At 44.0% G+C, this 23310-nt stretch overlaps 2 protein-coding genes across 12 annotated transcripts in view; one reads left to right on the forward strand and one right to left on the reverse strand.

Annotated features, from left to right (window-relative positions):
• Positions 1 to 8616, forward strand: part of PLBD1 (phospholipase B domain containing 1) — a 50990-nt gene extending 42374 nt beyond the window's left edge. For 2 of the 9 annotated variants that reach the window (XM_014963591.1, XM_014963599.1), the window contains exons 11-13: positions 1544 to 3404; positions 5091 to 5540; positions 6496 to 7114. In XM_014963591.1, the coding sequence (XP_014819077.1) occupies positions 1544 to 1711 (168 nt within the window). In that variant the 3' untranslated portion in view covers positions 1712 to 3404; positions 5091 to 5540; positions 6496 to 7114. Of the gene's footprint in view, positions 1 to 1543; positions 3405 to 5090; positions 5541 to 6495; positions 7115 to 8022 lie in introns of those variants that run through there. The other 7 variants (XM_014963597.1, XM_014963592.1, XM_014963598.1 and 4 more) reach the window with 7 other exon arrangements.
• A 789-nt stretch (positions 8617 to 9405) lies between these two features.
• ATF7IP (activating transcription factor 7 interacting protein) overlaps positions 9406 to 23310 on the reverse strand; it is a 104264-nt gene continuing 90359 nt past the window's right edge. The window contains exons 13-16 of one of the 3 annotated variants that reach the window (XM_014963588.1): positions 19144 to 19302; positions 18027 to 18212; positions 14736 to 14848; positions 9406 to 12126 (exon numbers count right to left, since the gene is read on the reverse strand). In XM_014963588.1, coding sequence (XP_014819074.1) covers positions 11710 to 12126; positions 14736 to 14848; positions 18027 to 18212; positions 19144 to 19302 — 875 coding nt within the window. In that variant the 3' untranslated portion in view covers positions 9406 to 11709. The remainder of the gene's footprint in view (positions 12127 to 14735; positions 14849 to 18026; positions 18213 to 19143; positions 19303 to 23310) is intronic. The other 2 variants (XM_014963589.1, XM_014963590.1) reach the window with 2 other exon arrangements.

The raw sequence follows: 23310 nt of genomic DNA on the forward strand, positions 1-23310 counted from the left end.
CAGTATCTGCTGAATCTTTGTGCACCTGTCAGATCCGTAGAATGTTTCCCTGCACCAGGGTAAGCATGGCCAGGCCTGTCTGATCCCTCTTTCCATGCTGTCCCAGTGCTTGGGTAGATCCTCAGATGGCAATTCTGTGCTGAGTCCTGTCTCCTCTCCCTGACACCAGGCCTGGCACAGTGGGAGAGGGCAGAGAGTGCAGGGGGAGGTGTGTGAAAGAATTACGTCGATGGGAACTTGTGGTGTTTAGGGGTTAAACCCCAAAGCCTTGCAGCAGGAGGAGCCTAAGGGAAGGCCGAAATGAATCTTCCCCTCACTCAGGAAAGGTGACTGTTGTGCAGCCTCCTGTTCACAGGGATGGTGTGGGTGCTTTCCCAGAACCCACAGGAATGTGTTTTCACCCTCATTTTAGCTTTACCTTTGCAAAAACCTGGCTCTCCAGTGAGTCACCCTGCTCCAGGGCTCCACCTCTCTGTGAAACTCCTTTGAGCCAAGTTTGGTAAAGATCACTTTGTTTTCTGGGGAGCTGTGCGAAGATCCTTAGCCCTGCTGTCCTGAAGAAAGCAGCAGTTTTTCTAGGCAGGTATTTTCACTGTGAGGGGCGATATGTGAGTAAGCAGCTGCCCAGTCCTGGTGTGCTGGGAAGCTGTACAGTGCTTTAGCCTGTTGCCTTCCTGGATTGGGAGTTTGGTTGCTAGGATGGGCCTTGTGGAGGCTGTTTTGGCATTGCCTGTGCTGTGTGTGTGTCCAGTCAGCTTGCACAAGCCCAGGCCTGCCGTAGTGGCCAGTAGGAGCTCCCAGAGGTGGTTATTACAAGGTGACTGCAGAAAATTGCTGTGTAGAGGTGTCTGGCCAGGGAAGTAGGTCAGTGCAGGCTGGTTGTGGTGCCTGTGCCAGCACAGTTAGGGAAGGGGCATGGGCTGGGGGAGGGCAGGGGACCTAAGGGGGCATTGAGACAAATAGCCCAGAGCAGAGACAAAACCTGGCGGTTACAAACACTAAAGGCAATTTTAGTGTCTCCGAGTTTGGAAAGATGGAGCAGACTTGGGGACCTCTGGGGAGATAATGAAGGAACAGGGCAGAGTCTGGGCAGCAGCATTAACTCTGTGCTGCCTTTGTCTCCCTTCCTGAATTACCCTGACAGTGCCCCCAGGGACAGCCCGAGTGCTTAACAGGCAGCAGAGCTCAAGTCAGACCCTCTAGGGGTCTAGGGCTCTAGGCTGGCTGGCTGGCTGCTGCAGCTCCAGCTCTTTTGGAGACACCCAAACCCAGGGAGGATTGTCCCGAGGACAGATGTGCTGCCTCTCTCAACCTGGACAGGCCAAGGACTAGAGGGAAACACGGGCTTGTGCTTTGCTGCTGTCATTCTGTGGCTGAAGATGCCTCCGTGCAGGGGAGGAATGCTGCCTGACCAGCAGGCACTGCCCCTTGCTCGCTTTCTTTATCGTTATCAAACCTCCTGGAGCTGTTCCTGCTCTGTGGGACGGGTGCATGTCAAAGAGCAGGCCGCCCTTCTGCCCTCACCTCCTGTCTTGTGTTACAGGTGTCTGATTTCCGCCTGGCGTCAGCGTTCACAGCCACCGCCATCAACGGCCCCCCGGTGCAGGGGGGTCTCCCTGTCTTCACCTGGAGACGGTTTAACCACACGCGACACCAGGGCCTGCCGGAATCCTACAATTTTCGTTTTGTCACCATGAGGCCCATCCTGTAAACCCAGCATCAATATTCCCAAATGGGATTTTTCTTTTTTTTTTTTTTTTTAAAAGAAATTTCCATTCCTGCGTGTAATAAATCCACCTGGATGTCCACATCCCTGTGCCTTACCTGCTTTCCCTTGTCCTGTCTGTGAGGCACTTGGTGCTGACACCAGCTGCCTCGGTGCAGCCCTTTTGAGCTGTTTGCACCGCCCTTCCTCTGACTAGGATTGATGGGAAGCTGGCATGGCACTGCTTTCCTGGGATGGGAGCCATCATCGCAGCTGTTCCCAGAGCAGGAGTGAACCTCAATGCCAGGTGGCTGCTTTGGGCCATGGTGGCCTGATCCCAGCGCTGGCTGGATGTTCTACCTCTTAGGCGAGCAGCACCTGCGAGATGTGCTGTTAAATCTCATCCAGGAATGTCACTAGCAGAGTCAAGGCCATGTTTGCCATGGCAGAGCAGTTGTCTGCAGAGCATGGCTTTCAGGGGCGTTTGCAAGGTTTCCTTTGTCTGGCCAAAGCAGGTTGTCTCCCCTTCCCTTTGCCTCACCGAAAGGCAGTGAAGGGATGTGCCTGGTGACTTCTGAAAGTAGCCTGGTGCTTTTGGAAACACACCCCACAGCCCTGCTCCAGCAGGGACAGAGTTGTGTGTGTGTCTGTGCAATGGATCTGTTGCTGGTTGGTCCATGCAGTGCTTCAGTGACCTCTTTGCCTGCACCCTCAGCTGCGGAGCAGAACGTGACAGGGAGATGGCTGTAGGGCTGGGGCTGTTTGTGTTGCTGGTAGTGACCTGTCTTTACACTGAGGAGTCCAGTCACTGGGCTGTTCTGCGTTAGATGTTGTACATGTAATTAGGTAAAACAAAATAAACAGCTCTTTCCTCATGGCCTTGATGGTCCAAGCCAAACAGCGCACAGCACTGCCCTGCCTTATGAAGGTGAAGACTGAGCAGTGTGAAATTTTTGGTCAACCCAATGGAGTTTAGCTCCTGTGATAGGGAGGGAGTTACTGCAGCAGAGGTGAGGTTCTACCCTAAACAGTTGGCTGTCACAGTGTTCTCAATCTGGGCTGCTTTAAGCTGGTGTACAAGAAGCTGATACACACACAGAGGTGAGATACTTGTTCAGATCATTTCTGCAAAGAGACTGGTGCGAGGTGGCTCATCCCCGACGCTAGCACAGCCTGGTAAGCTCAGAGTTAAGTATTTATGCTTTTCAAGTAAGAGCTAAGCAAGTTATCTGTACTTTTTACAGTTAAGCTTTAGCCATCACCATCCCATTGGTTCTTGCTGTGCCTCCTCTCTACTTAAAATCGTAGCATTTTTACTACCCTGCTCTGTGAGGAGGGGGCTTTTGGTAGTAGGGGGCTTTCCCTACCTGAGGGTGGGTTTTTTTTTTAACTATGTTAATTAGGATAGTTCACGTGATGTCTTCTTTGGCCTTGTTAGCAATTCTATTCCCCTTGAGCTTATCTTGGTATTCCCTTGTTTTGGCTAATTTATGGTATCCTCCTCTTCTTTCTCCAGGGCCACATCTTGCGAATTGTTTACAGTGGTTAATTGTACCCTTTGCTTCTAGTATTTCTCCAGCAACAGTAGGGCTGATTTCTGCCAAGGGAGGAGGGAGACCAGAAGTTACAGCAAAGCTTTTGCAGAGGATGAAAAATCCATGCAGGGACTGAAGTGATTTGTTTGCTGGAGCTGCAGGAGGTAAGTGTGAGAGGCTGGAGAGAGCATGTGCAGGGGCAGGAGAGCGCTCTGTAGATGACAAACTGCTGAAGTACTTGCCCCAGAGTTGCTCTTTGTTCTCCAGCACAGCTCTTTGTTGGGTAAAATTCACTGAGCAAAATTACTCAGCTGTGGTAGCCAGACACATGCAGCCAAAAGTTGTGTGTGTTGCTGCGTGTGCCACTTTCAGCTGTGCCTGTGCCAGAGGGGGGTGAGTGTGATGTTCTCTGGGTGCCTCTAGTGACCCCAAGGAGATGGCGGTGCTGCACGGGGGCTTTCTGCCAGAGGTAGCGGGGAGGAAGCATCCCTGGTCACAGTTTTCACAACACAGCACCCCTTCCCTTTACTTCTGCTTCCACCCCTGAGGTTCTCTCATCAGTGAAGGTGTCTTCACAGTCCCTGGGACTGTAGGGACATTGGGCCCTTTGTCAGCCCCTTGCCCCACGTGTGGCTTGTCCTTGCCCCGAGCTCTGTGCTTACAGAACACCTCTGTGTCATCTTTGGCAATACCAGCCACCCCTCCCTGCCCGGTTCCAGCTGTGCTGAATGAAGGGCAGCGGGCACCAGGGACTCGTGATGTCCCCCTGGGTGTGAACAGCAGAGCTCAAAACCAGCCCTGCCTCTGTGCTGGGCCTTGGAGGCTCTAAATATCACAGAATGGTAAGGGGTTGGAAAAGCCCTTCCCCAAATACGGAGAAGCTCCACCTGCCATGTGTCACTTACCTTGTGCTGTTTGCTTGGAGCCCTGTCTGTTGTCCCTTGTCGTCGAGGGTGTCTCACCCTCTGCCTGGTGTGTCAGCCTTGTGAGCTCACAGTGGGACGCTCTGGTTGCAGCTCTCGGCCTTCCAGGGCAGCAATCTTGATGCTTTTTTGAATAAGCACTAAATATGAACTAAGTGATTTATTTATTTATTTTGCATAGCCCTCAGGTGTTTGCAGCCGGTCACTGCCTCCAGAGGCGTGTTTTAAACTCCTGTACTGGAGACTGGCAGCCACAGAGCTGCTGCCACAGACTGAAGGGAACTGGCCAGGCTGTAACGGGCATGGAGCAATGGAGCTGGGTGAGGAAGGGCAGGTGAGGGATCTGAGCCAGAGGCAAGCAGAGAAGCAAGAATCAGCTGTTTGTTTGAGACTGGAAACACAGAGTGGCCAGAGGATGGCTGTTTTGCTAATTGACTGTCACTCCAAGGCAATACAGACAACATTGCAGGTTGTATTTTACTGCCTTTTCACCCAATCTTATGTAAAAACAGTACTGGAGAAGTACTGTTTGAAAGCTGGTCCCCAAGGACCAGGAAATTGCCAATTAATTGCTGTGTTGGGCAGTGTTTCTGACGCTCCCCCCTGCAGGGAGTGGAGGCAGCAGATGTGCCAGGCCCATTTGCAAACGTGCAGGGATTTGGGAGCTCTGCCTTCTTCCCACCTGGAGCTTCCTGCCCTGAGGCAGGAGCTGCTTTGTGCTCAGAGCCAGCTGTGGGAAAACTGAGCTCTACTTTTAAGAGCCCTTTTCTCTGAGTAAATGTTTACATCAGTGGGACCTTCTGAGCCTTAGGACTCGAATCCATGTGACTGTGGCTAATTTTATTTTTTTTTTTGCCTTTGATGGGTGTACTGTTAAAGGTCACTGCATTCTTCTTACTGTGCTGTCCTCTGTCCTTCCTCCCTCAGCAGGCCGGCCTGGGTTGATCTGCCAACCACAACCTCAGCAGCTGGGTCCAGCTCCTCTCCCCAGCACCCTCAGGGACTGGAGAAGGCGGCTCCAAGTAGGGCAGCGTGGACCTACAGGCAGGGGAAGAGAACTGACAGCTTAATTCTCAGGCAGGTGCATAAAGTTAAAAGGTCTCTTTGATCATCTCACTCCCCTCTGTGGCTTGCTCTGGGGAAAAATATTGGAAGGTGTGCTCTAAGGAGAGGGTTAGCAGCACACACTGTCCCCTTTTCCATATCCTGCTTGCAAGTTTTTCCAAGTCCTGTGGCTTCTGCCTTCTAAACTTAAGATTTTCAGGTGTGGTTGTGATGAACTCCTCCTTTGCAAAAGCTGCAGCTCAGTCAGTAGAGAACGCTTAACAGAAGAAATTTCTCCTCCCAGCCAAGACCACCAGAATGACCACATCTAATGTAAGCTTTTGATTCCTTTACTGCTCTGTTTCTGAAATCCAGGAGTGCTCTGGGTGTTGACTTATTCACTTCCCTCTATACCAGCACAAACTGCCATTACAGCAGTGCTTCAGCAAAGTGGTTATGCTCTATTTTATGATAAAACCAAGGGTCTAAACTATGTGCAGTATGTATACTTTTATTCTAAATAGGCTGTTTGAGAAACTGCGCTTTCAGGTGTCATTGTGCAGGGATCACTTTGAGTCCATCATCTTTTGGTCACTGACTTGAAGCAAGTTTAGTAAGTGACAGAAAACTAATTATTACCATCACATGTAAATTACGCACCTTTGAAGTGTGGGCTCAGCACTAACTGGGGGTAGGCACGTCAATAACTCCACGTTTTAAGTCCTCAATTTGAGTTCTCTACAATTTGGCAGCAGAGTTGGGTGCCAAGAGGCAGAGTTTGCTGTACTGGCTTCAAGTAAGGCAGCGTTACTGGTTTTCAACTCTGCACAACATACTCCATGGGGCTGTGCCTGGCTTCTACCCTTGAAAAGCAACAAGTGTGGGGGGAGGCTTTCTTCATCCCTGCATTAAACCAGCTTTTTTATTACCCTTAACTGTGGAAATGAGTTCTGTGCACAACCGTTTGCTCCCTGGCTTGAGAAGTGGGGCCAGTGGGGCAAGCTGAGACCGCAGCCGCACGCTGAAGGTCTAATGCTGTGTAAAACCTGTGTTTTGGCCACAGCCTCTTGCTTAAAGAATAAGTTTTTTCAGCAGTCAAGCCCAGTCCCTTGGAGGGGGAGTCCCACCAACCATCTGCTTTCCATTCTTGTCCCGTTCTGGGGCAGCTCTAAGGTGCAAGTTACCAGATTCTGTCTGTTCAGGATACACACACCCCTTTTTGTTTTGATTTTCCAGAAGTTACAGCATTGCTTTTTGTCTTGTCTTTTTTTTTTTCTTCTGTGAGAAGGCCGGGAGGGCAGGATGATCATGCAGTTGCCTTTCTGGGAATGACCTGGAGCCAAACCATCCCTGTTCCATGTTTGTTCCAGAAAACCTGCCAACCTCAAAAGCCTGTGTCCCCCAACTGCAAGTGACAGCACTTGGGAGGAGGAAGAGCTCTTTCTGAATGAGATGTCTCCTGAGATGTCTGGAACTAAGCACAGATGACTCAAAATATTAAAAACCCAGTAGTTTATTTCAAAGTATAAATTTCAGGCGTGTCAGACAAAAACCCCACTACAGTTAACACAGACACACACACTAATCTATAGTACATACAAAAATGGGGAAAGCTTGCAACTGCACAGTTCAAAATTGGACATGAACTCAGTCCTTTTTTGTGTGTGTGTATTTACAAATCCAGCTGCAAAATAAAACAAGAAACCAGATTCTGAGTTTCCTAACAAAGGATTCTGCACGTTTGACTCCCAACAGCCAATACATTACTAAAGCTGAACAGGACTCCCCAAACAGCTACTACCCAGATGTCTTATTTACAGCTATACCCCATTAAATTAAGACAGCACTTCAAATATATATATATGTGTGTGTGTGTATATATGTATTAAAAAAAAAAGAAAAAAGAATGCTCAGCCTGCGTAATGATAATGAGAAATAAAGATACATTTTTAACAGGTACTTAGAAGGGATGAAAAGGAAAATTCATTCATTTGCTTCGTCTCAGCTATTTTTTTTTTTTTCTCCTTTCTCCCTTTGGTCTTTGGAAGGGGAACAGAAATTTTGGTGGCAGGGCTGGCTCAGTGTCATTTGAACTCCTCTTCCTCCAGTGTTTTCATACAATGCCCACCCCTATCCAAACCAACAAATTAAAAAAATATATATTTAATATATCAAGCTTCTATTTAAAAAATCTGGATAGATATTTTTGACTAAATGAAAATACTAAAGAGTTTATAAGAAGGCAGAATCACAGCTTGATTTTGTACAGTGTACGCAATAGGCTAATACTGGGGAATGGCTGTTTGGGGAGAGGAACAGACATGACCTGTCCCTACATATAATACAGATTCTAATTTATTGGACATTTAAGATGAACAGCACAGAGGAAGGGCTGAAGTGACTATTTTTGTTACAGTACAAAATGGTGCTCGGATCTTACTCCTGGGCCCAGTCGTGCTCCCGCTGAAGGCACGAGGGGTTTGGAAGGAAGCAGGGTGAGACCCCTTACTTTTACAGGGAAGACACCATGGGCGTTTCCAGCCTTGTGCTAAACCCTTGGGAGGGGTGAGTGTCTCGGTGCTTGTGCTCGGTGACCCGGCGTGGCCAACAGTAGCACAAATTACTCAAAGGAGCAAAGTCCAAGACCAAGTGCTGCTCCTGGGGAAGCTGCTCAGAGCATGGAAATAAATCAAGGCTGAGGAGAACCTGTCTCTGCACCCTCACCTTTTCTCAAGCCGCCACTGCAGATACAGTACAGCTGCTGTACCTACAGTCTGCCCCTTTCCTAGCATTTAATTATTTTAATCCAATAAAGCTTTTTTAGATGCACACTGAAATAAAGGAGGCCAGTGAAGCTGGAGCGCACTGGAAAGGAACGGCATTTGGCCATCAGCACCCACCCACCCAGAGGAGCAGGGCTCCTCTGCAGCCAGGAACTGAACTAACTCGAATTACTTTCACCCTGGACATCCAGATGCCCTTTGTATCACACAGAGAAAACAAACCAAACCTAAAACCAACCCAGAAAGGAAATAAGGATGGAAAACACAGCTGTAGGATCAGCACTGGGTTTGTTAAAACACAGGGAACTAGATCCAAGGTGGTACTGCTGAAATGGTACATACCCAGTGGCAACAGCAAAACGCCAAGTCAGAAACAACTCCACATCAGGGTACTGAGAATAAGGTGGAAAAACTTGCATGAAGTGCAGAGATGGAACTAAACCCAACTTAAAAGCCATACAGAGATTTTTAGCGTATTCCAAAATGGATTGATTGTTGGAAGCCACCAGCAACTCGCACTGTTATGAAGCAGAGCCCAGTCTAGAAGCACAGCACTAAGACCTGTACTGAACACTCTCAGGATATTTTGGTAATACTTTCAAATAAAGTCTATTAAATGAAATAAATTATTTCTGAATGTTTGCTGCTAGCAGAAACTGAGTATCTCAATAGCTTTATCATTTCTGGGAGGTAAAACACAGGGAAGAATTGCCATGAGTTAAGGAATTGAGCAATACTCCTGTTCGTTAGCATAAGGGGTGAATAATCACCGCAGAGATCTGCTCCACCAGGAAAGTGATTTCACAGAAGTGGCACAGCTCTCTCTTTGCGCATCAGTGATTTAAGCAGCAGCCACCTCCAAGTTCGGTCTCCAAGCTCAGGCAGGTGTTTCAAAGTCAAGCCACACTGTATCACATACTTTGCCACCACTACTTGCTTAAAGCCCTGAAATGAGACCTTGAGCAGCTCTGCTGGGATGAAACAAAAGAGAAGCTGGCTTTCACCCCACCCTGCCATGGCTTCAGCCCACAGCCAGGAGCTGGCTTATTTCATCTAGGCACAAAAAAATATCAACTGTGCTCTGCCATACACAGCAGAAATGGATCTATTGAGCCAGAAGCCAGGTTTCACAATCAGTTAGGTTGAAAACTACATCTTTCTTTAGTAAATAAAGATGAGTCTTCTTTCTCTAAGGATACAGCCCCCAAAACCTCCAAACACACCACCAGACCATCCCTAACAACACCTCCATTGGAGGAAAGCGAGGAATTGTAACACAGGATTCTCACCCCCGCCTCATCCCAAGCAAGACAAAGCGAAGAACAATCGTGACCTAATCACAAGCACAAACTATAGAAATGCTCATGTATAGTTTGGGCTGGAATCACAATTAAATAAGCAGCATGAATTCTAGATTGCATTCTAATATTTATTTTAACTTTCAAACTATAAAACCTCAATGTACTGATACGGCCAGCGGCCCTTTGGTACCACCTCAAAGACATTTAAAAACAAATAGCCCAGGAGGACTTGACAGCCATCAAGTGGAATGAACTGCTCTAACCTCTAGTACAGAACTGGCTTTATAAGGACCCAACTTAAGTCTGTAAGTAGACTAAATGCATCATAAAAGAATTATTCCTTGAAATAGGTAGACAAAACATTTAATTAAACATAATTAAACATAGAAAAATTCAAGGCATTATTGATTATTGGCACCAGTAATACAGGGACAACTGTTATTCAAAGGAAAGGTTACACGTCCTTCACGCAAGAGATACAGTGTGAACCTCCTCTCATGATACTTGGGATTTAGACAAAATTTTTCCTCGCCCAAATCAATAAAACTGCTGTACTTTACTTTAAATGCAAGTTTCCATACAGAAAATACTCATTACTCACCTGACAGAAGTGACAAACCCAGCTACGTGAAGGAGTGCAGCAAAACAGCACAGACAGAAGTCCACAATGCCCTTTCTTTCTCTGATGAAGGTTCTCTAAGGGAACACAACTGAAGAACCCATAATCTCATAGCACATTTCACCGGCCATGCTTTGGGATTTAATTTTCCCTGCTCTTTTTCAACTTTGCTTTACATTTTAAAATGTTGGTTATAAGAAAGAGAGCATTGGAATTAAAAAAATGTTACCTTCTACGGCTTTGTTACATGGTGAAGTACATTTTTAAAAAAAAGAGACAACTCCCTTCTAAATCCACTGTTTGGTTTCACCGAAAAGTGCAAAAATTACCACCTTACATATACTGTCTTCTCCAGGTGTGTCACCATTTGGTTCTGCATAAAGCACGTTTAACCTGTCAATGACAGTGGGGCAGATCTACCAGTGTCTCTTCTTGGCTCAGAAGCATCATGAAAGCACCTATTTTAACATTTGCAATTGCTCACGAGTTTTAGGCCGGTGTCTAAAATAGTTTCTGAACTGCTCCAGGTGTGATGGGTTTCTGCAGAGGGAGGCGGGTGACGAGACAGAGAAGAGGACAGGGAAGCCACCTTCTTATCTTTTTGTACTAACTGACCATCCCGACCGAGTGCAAACAGCAAGAAGCTCTCACGGTGCCACACCACAGGGGTTTCTTCTTTGGCTGAACTGCAGCATCACAGCTTTCCCGAAAACAGGGAAAGGCTCTGGTGGAAAATACTGTCTGTATACTCTTAATAGTCTTGACGGGACAAAAACAACTACTCAAGAATTACAGTGAGGAAAGGGTTGAATGATACCGCAGATAAAAACATCACATGTTGCACCTCCTGGTCTTTACAGAAATAATAATTACTGCAGGCCAGGAAAATGAGAAGCAGAAGGGTGAAGGGAAAAATAACTCCAAGCAAATAAAAGCACACCACAAGGTATCTGGCTACATTTATTTCTGAAATTATTCTTTAAGGCACAAAATAAATCTAAAAAATAGGGCTGGATGTATGAGGGGAGGGGCAGAGAACTCATCTGAGCTGGAGAGGTGTGAATGCAGTCTCATCAATCCCCTTTCAGATCTGACCTAGGGACGCTCCCAGCGTGAGTGGGGCAGGATGGTGCAAGCAGAGGAGTGTTACTCAGGAGAGGCAGGAGGTAGTGGGGTGATTCAAATTTCTTTTTTCCCCACCACCTCTGACTTACCACACGTACTGGTTCCCTGGCCAGACTCAAGTTCCCTTCCCTCCCCTTAGAGAGCTCATTACAGTTTGTAAAATCAGACCAGACCACTCCATTTTCCAGTACAAAAGTGAGACCTTGAGCCACCCTCCGTAGGGCAGCCAGCTCACCGAGCGGTGGGGGGCAGGAGGCAAGCCTGTTCCTGCCCTCCTCTCAGTGCCTGGACAGATATTACGGATGTGTGTGCTTTGCTTCAGACAAACTGTAATTTATTATTTTGTTCCTGCTCTGAAGCAGAATCTCAGGCATCCAGGGTGCCCTTGGATAAAGGGTAGGTAGGTATCTGGGTGGAACAGCTCTCAACGGAAGGGAAAATGCAATTTTCAAACAGCCCATGACTTGAGCTATCCAGAAAAAACAGGCTCTCTTGCTGCAGGTGAGACTTTATTTTTCTTTTGGTTCTGAATGCATGTAGTGTATCACACAACTGTCTAAAATCATCCTGCAGAGAGTGGATTTAAAAGTGAATTTCATGCACGGGACCAACCCTCCAAAACGGGGGTAATTCTTGGTAGTAGGACAGGTTTAAAGGCTCCAAAGATCTCTAGTTTAACTGCTCTGGGAAGAGATCACATCTGTGGACTGGGGGTCACAGAAGGGTCCAAAACGTCCATAGATGTCCTTAGCCCGGACCGCAAAGTAGTATTTGCTGCCAGAGACGAACTGTGTGAGAGTGCACGCCATAGGCAGCGGGAGGGCCTTCACCTCCCCGATCTTCTTCCACTGCGAGGGCATGGTGGCACTCGGGTCCTCGTGGTAGGCGTAGAGATGGTAACTGTCCACGGTGGCACAGCTCCGGTCCACCTCCATCACGCTCCACGACAGCACGATACCGTTCTGGCTCTGTACCCGCGCCAGCTTCAGCTGTGGCTTTTGAGGTGGAGAAGTGTTGGCAGCTTCAGGGGGCAGGCGTGGTGGCTGCGGTGCCTCCGGGAGCGGGGCGGGATGGATAGGGCGCGGTGGCTCCTGAGCGAGGTAAGAGCAAGAAGGGAAAGGTCAAAGAGTCTACAGCAGTGGAAGGAGGCTTTAATTCATCATTTTTCCGGGCAAAGGGAAGCAAAGGAGCCTGCAACCCCCAGCCATCACAGCTCCAAGTGCTGGGGGTGGAGAGCGCAGGGGCAAGAGAGCAGCAGCACAGGTTGGGAAGGGGTGGGACCAAGGAGGCTGTAAATTATTCTTATTTGCATATAAGTCCCTCGCTGTACAGGTGATCACTGCCACAGTTATTTCCCTGCATCCTCTTTGCTTCCCACCCAGGAGGCCGTGGACTGGACACCGTGCCCTTTCTCAAGGCTGAGCAGGCAGGTTCTCAATGACTTTGAGCTAATCTGCATTTGGGCTGCTGTCCCCTCATCACCCAGAACACCTCCGGCAGGGGATTAAGCTGACAACTCATCGGCTTTTCAACAGGCAGGTTTTCAGTCAGAGAAGGAAGAATGAATAAGGGTGCCACATGGATTTTATCCCCTTGAATCCATCACAAAAACTCAGCCTTATTTCCAGAAAATTTTTAAATAAGGGTACAAACATGGCTTTCCTTTTTTTTTTGTTAAAAGCACAGAAACAGTTCTAAGGTCTCTAATTTCTGTTACTTAGGATGAATTTAGGAGTGTGGTTACAATGACTGCGAAATTTTGTTATTCTTCAAGCCAGGGGCCTTTGAGGTTGGAATCTGGGGCAGTTTTTGTCATTTTAAAGTGTTTTGTGTGATACTGGCTTGATTTATTATCATTGTTTATCACTGGAGAATGATGCATGAAGTTGAACGGTGTCCAGATGGAAGGAATGGTGAGCCACCTTCTTGTTTAGGACATCACAGGTGATGTGACTGGCCAACAGTGAGCATGCAGACAAGGTATTTGGTTCAGTCTCAACAACAAAACCATATGAAATATGTCCAGCTCTGGGGCTCTCAGCACAGGAAAGACATGGACCTGTTGGAGCAGGTCCAGAGGAGGGCCACAAAAATGATCAGAGGGATGGAACATCTCTTCTATGAGGACAGGCTGAGAGAGCTGGGGCTGTTCAGCCTGGGTAAAAGGCAGCTCTCGGGAGACCTTATAGCCCCTTTCAGTACCTAAAGGGGGCTTGTAAGAAAGATGGGGACAAACTTTTTAGCTGGGTCTATTGCAGCAGCACACATTTTAAACTAAAAGAGGGTAGATTTAGACTAGATATTGGAAGAAGTTTTTTTACAATGATGGCGGTGAAACCCTGGAACAAGTTGCCCAGAGAGGTGGTAAATGCTCCATGCCTGGACACATCCAAGGTCAGGATGGATGGGGCTCTGAGCAACCTGATCTAGTTGAAGATGTCCCTGCTCATTACCAGAGGGTTGAACTAGATGATTTTGAAGGTCCTTTTCAACCCAAACTATTCTATAATAAAAGGCAGCTCTCGGGAGACCTTATAGCCCCTTTCAGTACCTAAAGGGGGCTTGTAAGAAAGATGGGGACAAACTTTTTAGCTGGGTCTATTGCAGCAGCACACATTTTAAACTAAAAGAGGGTAGATTTAGACTAGATATTGGAAGAAGTTTTTTTACAATGATGGCGGTGAAACCCTGGAACAAGTTGCCCAGAGAGGTGGTAAATGCTCCATGCCTGGACACATCCAAGGTCAGGATGGATGGGGCTCTGAGCAACCTGATCTAGTTGAAGATGTCCCTGCTCATTACCAGAGGGTTGAACTAGATGGTTTTGAAGGTCCTTTTCAACCCAAACTATTCTATAATTCTACAAAATGAGTCAGAATAAATCCTCGCTTACGTAAAGGGGGTTGAGGTGATGCAGAAGTAATTACCCCCAACAGTGATTAAAAAAAACCTCTCTGAAATTTGGGACCTGGCAACCTTGAGGATCAAAACAATATACAAAATGAAGTGATACAACACAAGTGGCTCTCACCACCTGATGATGGGTTACCCAGTCCATCCTGAGCAGTGATAATGGACCTGTGCTCCACAGCCAACCCCCGTTTATATACTGAGCATGATGTCTATGGTATGGAATATTCCTTTTGGCCAGCTTGTCCTCTCTCTGTTCCCTCTCTGCTTCTATGGGAACCTGAAAAAGTCCTTGACTGATATAAAGATTACTTAGCAACAACTAAACCAGTATCTGTCATCAACATTACTCTCACACTACATCAAAACCACAGCAGCTACTAGAAAGAAAATGAACTCTGTCCCAGCTGAAACGAGGCCATTCAGTTTTGCAAACAGCTGTACTGAGAAACTGGTCCTTCAATCTGTAGCCAAACCATGACTCAACCTTTCAGTGGCAGTTCTCCCCTTGACTCCACAAGTCACCTGCAGACAATTCATGGACGATTTTTCAATCTGTGCTACTGGTGATCTGGAGAACTCTGGGGTAAGCTAACAGGTTGCAGAGCTTTTACCATTCTTAGCAGAAGTTGCTGTAGGTGACAGGGTGGTGCTCTGCATGTGAACTGGCTGCAAAGTATCTACAAGGCATTTCACTATTGTGCAGTTCACACTAAGAAATAGTCTGAAAGATGTTAATGCAGAAATGAGCCTGAAAATAGCATTAAGTAATTTCAGAATGACTACTCACAGCATGCACTTGTGGTGGTCGATGATGCACTGTAAGCTGAGGTGCTCCAGATCCAAGAGTCAGTCCGTTGTTCATAACATAGGTAGTTGTCTGAGGCATTCGTACTGCCATACCTGTAAGAAGCACAGGGAATACACTTTTGAGTATTCAATACTTCAAATCAGCTAAATAGAACGTTGGACCAACTCCTTGGTTTGGTTGGATGACACCAAATTTCGAACTAACACTCTCTCCTCAATCTGCCAGCAGACTGATGAAGTCCTGCATGACAACAAAACCACCTCCTGTCCCCTCAAGCTGTAAAAGTGAAAGTAAGCAGGTGCTTGTGTCTGCAGAGGGGACAGAATGATGGGTAATAACTGATATAATGAAAGAAGTGGGCGGGGAGGGGAAGTGCGGGAGGTACAGCGAACTTAAGTAGGAAAAGAAAAATGACATCCCTTTGGGATTCAGACAGGAAAAGACAAATGCTGCTGCAGCAGAATGATACCCAGTCAGCATTCAATGCCAGAAGGCTGTGCTGTGGATGGCACTGAAAACAAAAAAAGATAAGTCACTATCTAAGAAGCTTGTCCTTCCTCACAGAACGGACACCCCAATGGATGTCACTCACAGGTGTTACCATTTCATTCATTCCCACAGCAAGCTGACCTGACGGGCAGGAATAAACTAACTAGATTTACAGCCTTGCAGGTAATATCCACAACTCTTGCAAACTACCAAGTTTTCATTTTCTACTACATCTCACTCTCTTTAACATTTTGTCAGTTTACTGTTGGACCATGTTTGTTCTGTGAGCTCAAAGCTTTTGCTAATTATTATGGGTGGTCTAGGGTGTCCCTCTCTTTCTGTCTAGAAATACAAGACTTGGTGCAATCTCCACCACCCTCTAATTCCACGCTAGTATGAGACTGAAGCATTCTAATAATCCAGAAGAGAAAGCTCACAGGGTGATGTGTCAGGAAACCACAGTTATTGTATGGTCATTTCTTCTCTATATAAACAGTCATCAAACTATGATCACAGGTAATCTGTCAGTCTGCAGCTTGGAATTCAGAGTTTTAAACTTTAATACTTTATTATAATAAAGTGCTGAACTCTAGGTTAATTGCTTCACATCTTTTTCCAATTGGCACATCTGTCTAAGAAGATAATGAAGCTGTGCAAACTCCTGTAGGATAAACAATCACCTGAAGGGGCTATTTCGTATCTATGAGACTCCAATCAGATGCTGTTTTAGCATGAGTTTGATTTTATCTCAAAAAATTACAATAATCTGAAGAAAGATGGACAGAAATGCCTTTATAAGACATAAGGTACAAATTTTGCACAATACAGACACATGCTTTCATGTATTTTCAAGCCGGAGTAACCCAACTGTCTCTAACAGAATCACAGAAAAGCCCAAGTTCAAAGGGACCTCTGGAGATGATCTGGCCCAACCTTCTGTTGAAAGAATGCTCTTAGATTAGGTTATTCAGGGTCCGGTCAAGATGAATCTTCATTATTTTGTGCCTTGATTTCTGAGAATTTGTAAGCAGACAACTGAAGGATAAGTATTCATTGTATCACTGGACCATCAGGTCAGAAGCACACTACACAGAGAGATCTGTTGTCAGATGACCTTGCCCAAAAAACCATGAATTCCCTACCTCATTGAGTTCTCCTAGAAAAGCCATTGAAATAGCTATTACCTATTAGATGTTCTTCAACAACGCATTAATTATCTTGCATGTCTAACATTAAAAGGTATTCCATAGGTATTAATACTAGTGATGTGTATTTTATCATAATAACTGCTTTAAGAAGTGTTAAAATTCTGTCCAAACCATGTATGTTCTATTTTAGTACTAAAATACTAATAAAAAATAAGTAACGTAAGAGAATGCACAGTTAAGTACTCAAAATTCATTCCAAACCAACAGGTAGATCACACATGTCTAACTTGTAGCTAAGGGTAATGATGAAGAAAACTTAAGTGTGGGCTTAGGTTACTTTGCCAGTTATGGCCTTTTGCCAACAGGAACACAAGATGCGGACATGCCCCTCAAAAGATACTGCTGGTCAGAAGAACCTGAACTCAAATGCACATGGCACAAGAGTATAAGAAGTTTTAAAAACTATGAAGAACTAGTCTGAAAAGAACAGTAATTTCCTCACACCCTGACATTTCATAGAGATCGTTCAAGAACTGTCTGATCAGCTGCTGTTTAGGAAGTGCAGCTGATTTTTCACAGCTCATGGCAAAGCAGCTAAATCCAGCTGTAAGAGATACTTAGAATTAAACTGCTACAAACATACGTGGATATTCTCCTTTCCAAAAACTACTGTTTCAGAACAATGAATTAATTTTTTCTGCACAAACCTACACAGATAGTGTTTTACACGACTCAAGCACGCAGTGTTCCTAGTCTGCCTTACACAGATGGTGTCTAAAAATTCACCACGTGGATGTCACAAAAGTAGGCTCACACTCGGTGGACTAGAACAAGGAAATTTATGTTTAACATAACGGTGTTAAAATAGCCATGGTGCAGAAATTGTGGGGAGCTAAAGAGTTGAGATCCATCACCTCATAACAAAATATAAACTATCATTTAACTTTAAGGTCTTTATTTTTGATATTTACTCCTCATTTCAGAAAATGAGTTTACTGCTATGGGGATGACAGCTACACTGATGGGCCTATTCCAGTTTGCAAAGTCAAGATGAACTTGCCAACATCTCTAGTCAAGGAAACTCCAGCTTGCATCAATTTCTGATACATTTGGTGAGAAATTTTATCTGTCCAGGCCTAGAGAAAATAAGAAAATTTGCTGGGCATAGGACATCAGAGATTGCTGAGGAATTACATTAGGATGCCTGATAGAAATCTAACTTTTAGACAGGAAATCAAACACGATTTACTGCATACTTACATGTTTTAATCTTACTCCATAATAATAAATGGTCTCTAAACACTGGTGGCTCATCACCTTACTTTTTGCTACCTTTTAAAGTATTGTGCATGTCCATCCAGAGATGCTCAGCTGGCAGAGTTAGTGCCTCAGGTGACTTAAATCCAGTTTTTCCTCATTTATATAGCTGCAGGGGCAATGATTTCTTAAAAGCCTAAGATTTTCTCCAGTCTGTAAGCTGGAAACCCTAGCCTCTGTAGTTGACTGGTGTTGTGAAACAAACCCCAAACCAAAAAAACCAAACAACAACCACAAACCAAACCCCACATTCATCAGGTAGAACATTATCAATCTGTGTCATGCTAAAATGTGCGCGTAAGAAAGCATCCCCTACCTCCAGCCTGTGGGTTGACTGGCCTTAAACCTGGGCTTGGCATGACAGCCCCTCGTACAGGTGTCTGAGCTGGTGGTGCAGGAAGAGTGGTGTAAACCACCTGATGGTTAGTGGGGGTTCTTGGTATTGGGAGTTTTGCAGCAGTTTGAGTCATTGGCCGATGAGTTACATTCACTGTTGTCGGAGCTGGAAAAAGACAGACAGACCACAACCTAGGATGGAATTCCATGACATTAAGCTGACAGGCCTATTCCACAGTACACGCCTCCTTTGGAAAACTGACTCATCTGAGCCACGCAAGAGAAAAACTGTCTCCGTGAAATTCTGTCTGCGAGAAAACGGCCTAAACAAACAGTAATTTTCAGCAGAAATAATAACGCCAATATATGTACAAATTCCAAATGGAAAAGGTAAAAGAAAAAAAGAAACATCCTGAATGTAAGCACAACTGTGGAGAATATAAAAGCCACCACCAATAAGTCTGTAGAACAGATCAGTCATAAAACAATTCCAATGCCAACTAACCTTCAACAATCATCTACAGAAGAAGAGAATAAAATAAGGGGGAAAAAAAAAAAAGGATCTATTTTCCCTTATGTTAGAAAGAAAAGAAAAAAAAAAAAAAAAATCACACTGCAGACAAAATAATATTTAACTAGGGATGGAACCTCAATGGAACATTCACTCTGCCAAAAGGATTAATTGCCAAGTGCAGGTGGAGAAAGCTAGGAGTGATGTTGCTAATGATTTTTTCCCCACATTACTTAAATAATGCAACAGCTACAGTTTTATTCTCCTTCACTTTTACAAAGAACAGTGTATTTAATAACTTCCACAACCAGGAGTTTGCAGGATTTCTTCCACCCCATGGAATTAATTTGATCCTGAATGTTTCCAAACCAACTGGACTATCTATCCCTTCACTTCATCAGTTAAAAAAAAAAAAATAAAAAAAAATTAAATTACAGGAAACTGACTAGAATGGAAGAGTAAAAAATGACTCAAATATTCTGAATATTCACCTGAAAAGATTAGCACAATGTAGAGCACACAAGAATCTGGTTTAAGGAAAATAAAAAAAAGAAAAGCAGTCACTGCATTCCCATACTGAAGTTACCTGAAGGTAATACATGTATGGTGGTCTGGGAAGGTCCACTGGTTGGCACACCTGTCTGCTGCACGGGGCTCGGCTGCAAAGGCTGCAAGGGGCGAGTCAAGGGCTGGGTGGAAATGCTCAATCCCGTAACAGATGTCTGGTTTTGCTTCTTGCCATCTGCTTTAAAACAAAATACAGTTGTAGACAACAGCAAACAGAAATAAGAAAATCACAGAGTTTTAAAATCTCTTTTTCCCCCGTCATTCACAGATTAGGAAAAAATATTTCCGAGCGTGACATTTCTTTCATCTTGTCATTCTGCAAACAAAACCGTAGAAAATTCATTCATTCCTCTCACTTTTATCATTCCAACCTTTTCCCCCCATACTCCATGATGTTCCATTCTATGATCACCAAGTCTGCACATTTCAGCCTAATTTCGAAACCTGAATTTAATGAGGCACTATGCCAAAGTCTTTAAAAGTTTCTATTAAAATAAATAGTCTAAAACCTTAAAGGCCTAAACACTGCATTACTCATTTTGTTTCAAAAAAGTGACAGAGCTCCCTAAACAAATCTTGTCTACCTTTGATGCTTACATCTGTTTGTTATTTGCTGACTCTTTCTTTTATCCAATTCGCTAGTCAGCCTTGTTTGTTGCTGTTGTAAATTTCCATGCTATTTTCTTAAAGAAGGGAAATAATTTGGTATTTATAGAAAACTTAAAAAAAGGCAATTTAAGTTGTTTTCTCACACTGACACCCCCATCAAAATGACTTACTGTCTTGTGAGAAGTAACAAATAGTCTGTGTATCTATAGTTTACTACAGCAGTATTTTTTCCTGCTTTCGTTTATTTGTGACAACATAAAATATTCATTTGAGTGCAGGTTTGTATGTAATCCAGCCTGTGCACAAGCTGAAAAGAGAAATAAGAAGGTTTTGCCTGGATATTTCAAGTTAGAGTAGTAGTGGGCAGAGAGAAGGCACCACCAAAATGACAAAACACAAGATAAAAGAGCAAGTTAGGGGCACTCATTAAAAAAAAATATTTGCCCTAGTAAAATCGCACATGCAACAGCCACTAATTTACTAAAAGAGCACATAACATAGAAATAAAAAATACATTAATACATATTTTACTCCTGAGAAATCATAACAATATATTGAAGAACACATTTAGAAAATATCAATTAGGCGTACTAACTAGGTTTCAAAGCATTAAGAACAGGGTTAATGGCATTAGCTTAAAATGTTGGGGGTTTTAGCAGCTGGAGACTATTTCGATGGTCTCATCGAGCTGTCCTTAACAAGCTTGAAGCTACTAATAGCTTGACGTGGCAGTACCTTTCAAACTGCTATATGATAAATTAAATACAATTCAAGACCATAAATACAATATAAATTGCAGACTATATTGTCTTTCCCCAGACTAAATCGTTGAGCTAGTTCATTGAAGCCATCTGACAAAAATATAATTTCCTTTTCTTTCTTTTTTTTTTCAAAGTCTGTAAGAAGAGAAGAAAAAGGATGCTCATTTTGTAAACAAAAAGTGAGACGTTCCCTGCTCTTTCATCAACTCCCAGGTCTTGTGATTAGTTGAGGCTGCTTTTATTTTCCATAAATATGAAAGATTTCCCAGGGTTCAACAAATTATTTGAGTCTGAAGAGACTCCTACAGAGATGCTTTGAATATTGACAGATTGATGCACATTTCAACTGATATTGAGTAATTTAAGTGATGTGAGTGCATTCTTAGTCATGACTTAGAGAAGATATGCTCATCATCCAACTAGTAAGAACCCAAGCATGCTATTGCTGTTAAAATGTAGTTCAAGTGAAAATGACAAATGTGAAGGCTTTTTCGGTTTTGCTTTTGTTTTTAGTATCACACAGAATTCTCCAAGTTCATTTGTTCCCAACAAATCAAGAGCCCTGTGGAGATTCCAGTTGCTGGAAACTAAGTCAGGACTGTACCTGCCACAGGAAATGATGAAAGATATCCAACTAATCTTCACTAAATAAATGGAAATGACTAGCAAAGGCCAATTTAGCTGTGTAAATGAAAAATCAGCCAGAAAAACAGGAAGACTGGGTGCATAGCAAGCACAGGACTGAGGTTAAAAGTAACACAGGAACAGTTCCAACGCTAAATGAACACAGTATCGTATTCATGAAAAATATGAAGCTGGAGGAGACAGGACAAGCTGATTCATGGAAATGAGCATAAAATGGCAATCATTACTAGTGGAGGTGTAAGCAGAACTCCAAATCTAATACACAAAATTGCAGAGAAGAGTGGCTAATTTCCATGCAAGAAAATGGGCCTACAGTTATAGTGGGAAGGAGTTTTAATCAGCATGCTAATTCAGAGGTGGTATAATGAAATTACAGAATAGCACACATACCATACGCATATGATCCAGGAAACTACAGATGTGTCAATCAAACAGCTTACAAAATAAAAATGGATACTTGTATGTATTTAATAATTTTTTCAACAAAAAGATAAATGCAAAAAAAAAAAAAGTGGAACATGGCTGGTTTTGAGAGCACACTTATGTGTCCTTCCTAGATTACAAATCCACATTAATCTAGGGACAGGTATCAGCTAAATCTTAGTTGTTTTAGTATTTTTATGAAATAATTTGATGCAGTGCCCTGCATCAAAGAGCAGCAAGGGGACTGTACAACTATTGCAAGATACTTGCAGACAGAAAAGTATCGAGATTACTTGGATAAAAGGATGACAATTGTTCTGAACAGAAATTAACAATAGGTTCTCAAATGTTACACAACACTTTCATTAATAATTTTTGCACACATCAGAAGGTGTGCACTAAATTTAGTTGCCCGTGTACTAAACTGGAAGATGCTACCAGGATGGTGGTGGCCCAAAATACCACATAGGAACAAATCTGTAATTAAATAACAAAGCTTTTTATTACATATTTGTGTAGTGCAATGCATCAAATTACTGACTCCTCACACAAACTCTAAACATAAACCAATCTGGGAGGCTGCAGACCATCAGTGAGAGTCTGGCTTCTGCTTCGCAGTGAAGAGACCCACAGGAGCTAACCTGGGCCTGAAAGTACTTAAGAGAAGAGTTTTTGCAGCTGCATATGCAACAATGGTGTCCATTTTTAATGGAAACTGTGAAGACATACTTTAGGCAATCAGGGAGGGAAAAACTCTTCTGAGAAATGTTACTTTTGGTAAAAAAAGATTAGCTGAAATACCTTGCAATACTGTGACATGCTACTTTAAAACATACTATAAATCCATTTATATCTCTTGGTGTCTTTTACAGAATATTAAATAGGACTGGGTAACTTAACCTTACCTGACAGAGCTCCACGGTCCAAGTGCAACCATCTTTTTATCTTTTTGAGAACTAACCCTCAGAAGAGATGACACTGATAAAAGCTTGATTCCCTAAGCTATTCTGACTCTCACATATGCAAGTCACAAAATGATCAAAATCCTGGCTAGAAAGGACCTCTGGTGGGCATGTCCAAACTCTTGTGGAAGGTGGACTGTCACCAACACTAGATCAAATGAACTGAGGCTTTGCCTTGATGAATGTTCAGAACATTCAAGAGTGGAGCTTCTGCCATCCCTGTGTGCTGTACCACCTTCCTACTGAGATTTCTTTTCCCCTCAAGCTCAACCTGAACCTCCTGAACTTGCAGTTCATGGCGACTGCCCCTTGATATATCACCTAGTGCTGCTGAGAAGAGTTGTGCTCCATCATCTTTGTAACTATTCTCCAAGTAGTTGTAGACTGTTATTACACTGTCTCTCAGTTTACTCTTTGCCAAACATGCCATGGTATGTCCATCTCTTCTCACAGGTCATGTACTCTAGGTCCCCACCACCCTGTCACCATCTACTGGGCCCTCTCCAGAGCTCTCTGAAGTCAAAGAAGGGGGAGCCAAAACTGGACACTGAATTTCAGGTGTGGTCCCAGCACTGTCGATTTGTGGGGAATAATAACTGCAATTAAAATGACAACACATTGTTGGTTCATATTCAATTCAGTGTCCACCACAGATCTTCTGCTGATAAAAGTAACAGACTGTCAGCTATCTGAACTGCATAATGTGTCTCTAATACTTGTGTACCACATTAACTCCTTTTGGTGGTAACATATTTCTCCCTCACTGAAAGAAATGCTACCACATCT

Source organism: Calidris pugnax, unplaced genomic scaffold (genome assembly GCF_001431845.1).
Source record: "Calidris pugnax isolate Ruff unplaced genomic scaffold, ASM143184v1 scaffold44, whole genome shotgun sequence".
NCBI lineage: Eukaryota > Metazoa > Chordata > Aves > Charadriiformes > Scolopacidae > Calidris > Calidris pugnax.